General features: G+C 38.7%; 1 protein-coding gene across 1 annotated transcript in view; it reads left to right on the forward strand.

Annotated features, from left to right (window-relative positions):
- LOC126991329 (uncharacterized) overlaps positions 1–5,142 on the forward strand; it is a 35,447-nt gene extending 30,305 nt beyond the window's left edge. Inside the window, exon 7 of the mRNA XM_050850106.1 lies at positions 5,139–5,142. Coding sequence (XP_050706063.1) covers positions 5,139–5,142 — 4 coding nt within the window. The remainder of the gene's footprint in view (positions 1–5,138) is intronic.
- The last annotated feature ends 858 nt before the right edge of the window (positions 5,143–6,000 follow it).

Raw genomic sequence — 6,000 nt, forward strand, 5'->3', positions numbered from 1 at the left:
TACATTTGTAATAATTCAACCAATTAAATATTTAGTATGGTACATGTGTATGAAATTTGCAAGTTCACCTTTCAGTCCTTCCAGTAATCACGATTGTAATCATGATTACACCTAATTTTATTGTAATCGTAATTAAAATAAAATGATTACACCTAATTTTATTGTAATTGTAATCATAATCATGAAAATATGAAGTAATCGTAATCGTAATCGATTACATAACATAAGTAATCGCCCCATGTCTGCAGCTGGAGAGGGGCAAGGGACCGATAGGTCCTGGGAAGTATTTTCCTTCTAAATTTATTATTGCTGGGGTGAAGCAGGAGACAGGTAGGTTCTGGGAAGTATTTTCTTTCCAAATTAGTTATGGCTGGGGTCAGGCAAGGGACGGTTAGGTTCCAGGAAATAATTTCTTTTTAAATTACTTACGACTGGGGTCAGGCAAGGGACGGTTAGGTTCCGGGAAATATTTTTGTTCTAAATTACTTACGACTGGGGTCAGGCAAGGGACGGTTAGGTTCCGGGAAATATTTTTGTTCTAAATTACTTACGACTGGGGTCAGGCAAGGGACGGTTAGGTTCTAGGAAGTATTTTCTTTCTAAATTACTTACGACTGGGGTCAGGCAAGGGACGGTTAGGTTCTAGGAAGTATTTTCTTTCTAAATTACTTACGACTGGGGTCAGGCAAGGGACGGTTAGGTTCTAGGAAGTATTTTCTTTCTAAATTACTTACGACTGGGGTCAGGCAAGGGACGGTTAGGTTCCGGGAAGTATTTTCTTTCTAAATTACTTACGACTGGGGTCAAGCAAGGGACGGTTAGGTTCCGGGAAGTATTTTCTTTCTAAATTACTTACGACTGGGGTCAGGCAAGGGACGGTTAGGTTCCGAGAAGTATTTCCTCTCTAAGTTAGCTAACGTTGGGGTCAGCCAAGGGACAGATTGGTTCCGGGAAGTATTTTCTCTCTAAGTTAGCTAACGTTGGGGTCAGCCAAGGGACAGATTGGTTCCGGAAAGTATTTCCTTTCTATACTAGTTAACGCTGAGGTCAGCCAAGGGACAGATAGGTTCCGGGAAGTATTTTCTTTCTAAACTAGCTAACGTTGGGGTCAGCCAAGGGACAGATTGGTTCCGGAAAGTATGTACAGTATTTCCTTTCTATATTAGTTAACACTGGGGTCAGCCAAGGGATGGATATGTTCCAGGAAGTATTTTCATTCTATATTAGTTAACACTGGGGTCAGCCATGGAATGGATATGTTCCGGGAAGTATTTTCATTCTATATTAGGTAACACTGGGGTCAGTCAAGGGATGGATATGTTCCGGGAAGTATGTTTTCTTTCTAAATTAGTTAACGCTGGGGTCAGCCAAGGGATGGATATGTTCCGGGAAGTATGTTTTCTTTCTAAATTAGTTAACGCTAGGGTCAGCCAAGGAATGGACATGATCCGGGAAGTATATTTTCTTTCTAAATTAGTTAATGCTGGGGTCAGCCAAGGAATGGACATGATCCGGGAAGTATATTTTCTTTCTAAATTAGTTAATGCTGGGGTCAGCCAAGGAATGGACATGATCCGGGAAGTATATTTTCTTTCTAAATTGTTAATGCTGGGGTCAGCCAAGGGATGGACATGATCTGGGAAGTATATATTCTTTCTAAATTAGTTAACGCTGGGGTCAGCCAAGGGATGGACATGATCTGGGAAGTATATATTCTTTCTAAATTGTTAATGCTGGGGTCAGCCAAGGGATGGACATGATCTGGGAAGTATATATTCTTTCTAAATTAGTTAACGCTGGGGTCAGCCAAGGGATGGACATGATCTGGGAAGTATATTTTCTTTCTAAATTGTTAATGCTGGGGTCAGCCAAGGGATGGACATGATCTGGGAAGTATATTTTCTTTCTAAATTGTTAATGCTGGGGTCAGCCAAGGGATGGACATGATCTGGGAAGTATATATTCTTTCTAAATTAGTTAACGCTGGGGTCAGCCAAGGGATGGACATGATCTGGGAAGTATATTTTCTTTCTAAATTGTTAACGCTGGGGTCAGCCAAGGGATGGACATGATCTGGGAAGTATATTTTCTTTCTAAATTGTTAATGCTGGGGTCAGCCAAGGGATGGACATGATCTGGGAAGTATATATTCTTTCTAAATTAGTTAACGCTGGGGTCAGCCAAGGGATGGACATGATCTGGGAAGTATATATTCTTTCTAAATTAGTTAACGCTGGGGTCAGCCAAGGGATGGACATGATCTGGGAAGTATATATTCTTTCTAAATTAGTTAACGCTGGGGTCAGCCAAGGGATGGATATGTTCCGGATAGTATTTTCTTTCTAAATTAGTTAATACTGTGGTCAGCCAAGGGATGGATATGTTCTGGGAAGTATTTTCTTTCTAAATTAGTTAATGCTGGGGTCAGCCAAGGGATGGATATGTTCTGGGAAGTATTTTCTTTCTAAATTAGTTAATGCTGGGGTCAGCCAAGGGCTATATAGGTTTCAAAAAGTACAGTAGAGGCCTGATATGACAGACTAGTTCAGTCAAGGCCCATTCTGCTAAATCAAATTTTCTGCCAAATCAGGAGTCCATTATTGACTCATTTTAGGGAACTTTTCTGTTATATTGAGTTTGCCGCTAATTACGAGTGGAGTATGTTGTTTGACTATTTAGTAAACTTTTCCGTTTTATTGAGAGTTTTTCCACTAAATATGAGTGGAGTTTATTTGACTATTTAGCTCCCTACTTTTCCACAGATGTTGCAGTTCTAGTGGTACAGCATGCAACAAGTGCTAATTATGATGCATCAGAGCTTAATCTGCCAGAAGATCAGTTTGCCAGGAATAAAACTGCAGAATCCGAGGCCACCCTGCTAGAAGATATGCCTACCACAACTACTACTGGTCAGGGCCGGATTAAGCTGGTGGGAGGCCTGGGGCCTACTCTGGTGGGAGGCCCCCTTTCCAACTCCCATTGCATACACCACAAACTATAGTCTAATTAATCTAATGGCCAAAATAGTGCAATACTAATTAGGTCGGTTTTATTTAGGAAACACTACAATGGGACTATTCTTCCGATTATCAATATCCATAAATTCAAAATAAAATACAATGGGACTATTCTTCCGATTATCAATATCCATAAATTCAAAATAAAATACAATGGGACTATTCTTCCGTTTATCAATATCCAAAAATTCAAAATAAAATACAACGGGACTATTCTTCCGTTTATCAATATGCATAAATTCAAAATAAAATACAACGGGACTATTCTTCCGATTATCAATATGCATAAATTCAAAATAAAATAAGCACAAGTTATTCTTACTTTTTTTTTTTTTACATACATACAATTCCAGTTACTGATATGAATATAATAATGTAACTATCACATAATATAATACCTCATTCTTTCATATGTAGTTACATGTTAAGTCAGGATTACTTTCTTGACACTTTTCTGGATTTTTTCATTGCAAATTCACTGATGATCTCGTTGGAGTCCAGTTCACACAAGATGTCTGACTCGGGGCTCATCATAGTCAGATTTACCAGACGTTTCTGTGTCATAGATGTCCGTAACCTGTTTTCAATTAACTTTAGCTTTGAGAAAGAGCGCTCCACACTGCAGTTTGTCACCATTAGGACAAGGTATATTCGCAGAGCTATCTCTATGTTTGGGAAAGTGTCCTGCACACCCTTGTCCAATACAAGTCTATACAGGAAAAGCTCAGTGCTGACATCTGTTGGCTCCTCATCTGTGAATATATTAGCAAATGTGACAAACTGGCACAGTTCCTCCTTAAATGTTATATCCAAGTCATCTGGATATGATCTGATGAGTTGCTCTGCTGCGTCGCAAAGTTCATCTGAAGAAAGCCTTTGCAGATGCCTAAAAAAACTAAATTTACTTGATATCTGTTTGTATGCTTCCAGACGTTGACCGAGAGAAGATACAAACTGATCAATGATAGGCAAGAAAGTTTGTGTTCTGTATTTTTCAGAAGGGCTGAGTTGCACTTCTTCTGCATGTCCATAATCCAGTGGGTTAAGACGCACATTGCGTCGCTTCTGCCGAGATTCTACAGCCTTATAAGCTGATCCAGACTGAGACAGCTGTTCACCTTCTTTTTCATAAGTGTGGAAGGAGTCACGCTTTGATGCAACATATTCCTTCAAGCTAGTCAGTGATGCCACAGCAGTATTTAGATCAAGTTTTGCGTGTTGAAGAGTTTTATTAGTTGCATCTGTTCTTTGCAGAATATCATTCCAGAAGGTGGTGTAAATTCCTGTTTCAAGCTGATTCATCTGTTTTAACAGTCCTTCTGCTTCACAGCGTACACTTTTTTTCTTCAATGTCATCGACAATATGCTTAAGAACCTCCTTAATCTGCTCATAATTATGCTTAAGAGCCTTAGTTGCATCAGCTCTGCAGGACCAGCGCGTTGTTGTGACACGTTTGAGAGTCAAAGATGAATCACTTTTTTTTAAAGCCTCATCCAGAAGTTGATACCGATGGGTTGAAATTGTGAAGAAGACAAACAGCTTTTCAAGGAAGTCAAAGAAATGTACAGCACTTGAGCAGCATTCTACAGCATTTTTACCAACCAGGTTAAGAGAATGTGCTGTACAAGGAATCCAGGATGCAAGATTGTTCTTCTCTCTCACTTTGGCTTGAAGACCATTGTACCTACCACTCATTGCTGATGCATTGTCATAGCTTTGTCCACGGCAGTTTCCAAGGTCCAGGTCATATGTGTTTAAAAATTCCCTCAAAGCATTGAACATATCTTCAGCACCATGCCCTTTGTTTGCCATAAAGGTTACAAAGCGTTCCACAGGGCTATCTTTCTCCATGTACCTCAATACAAGGGTCAGTTGATCAATATGGGCTGCATCAGGTGTAGAGTCCAAAGAGATTGAGTAGTATTTTGACTTCTTAACTCTGGAAATAATTTCTCTGAGGAGTTGTTCACCCATTATGCTGATAACCTCTTCCATTATTGTAGATGACAAAAAGTTTGTGTGACCCTTTCCACGATTAGCTTCAGTTTTGATATGCTGAGCGAGAAAGTCATCATACTGGGAAATAAGTTCAAGAATACCTAGAAAGTTTCCATTTCTAGGTGAACCAACCAGCTCGTTGTCTCCTCGAAATGCTAAGCCCCGCTCAGCAATGATACAGTAACCAATGATACAGTCGACAACACTAAAATAGTCGCCACTGCACTAATGTCGCCACGCTTCATATTATTATAATTTATACTAACTAAAACAGCACTTAAATAACTCACTTCTGAGAAACTGTGATATAATTTTTTTTTTTAATAAATGTAACAACGTGTAAGCTGTATGTGCATGTATTTAATTATTTTCATACTGTTATAATATCAACAATAAGCTATTACTACTACTATTTTTACTATATGGGCCCTGTTTTGCGCCTTCGTGTATATAGATATAGAGGACCATTCCGCCAACGACCTCATTTTTTTTAAGCCACGCAGAAGACATATGCAAATACAGTAATACTTGTCTTTGTATTTCTATATAATAATATTAATAATAAAAATGACAATAATATCAACAATAAACAATTACTACTACTATTATTATTACTAAAAATATGATAAATAGGGGACCAGTGAACCTTCCTAGCTGTATATATAGATATAGAGGACCATTCCGCCAACGGCCTCAATTTCTTGGAAGCCACGCAGAAGACATATGCAAATACTTGTCTTTGTATTTCTATATATTAACATTAGTAATAAGAATGACAATAATGAATGTTGAAATGTGTAGATGGCGCCACTATAAACCCGGGGATACAAAACCTACGCCTGCTTCCCTGGACTGTCCAGGGAAGCAAAAGAAAAAAAATCGGGGAAATATTTTATTTTTTGTTGGTTTTAATGGTTTAATTAACATTAACATCACACAGCTGGGCCAATTCTCTCTTATTGTCGTAAGAGAAAATGGACCATC

This window comes from Eriocheir sinensis, unplaced genomic scaffold, assembly GCF_024679095.1.
Source record: "Eriocheir sinensis breed Jianghai 21 unplaced genomic scaffold, ASM2467909v1 Scaffold26, whole genome shotgun sequence".
Classification (NCBI taxonomy): domain Eukaryota; kingdom Metazoa; phylum Arthropoda; class Malacostraca; order Decapoda; family Varunidae; genus Eriocheir; species Eriocheir sinensis.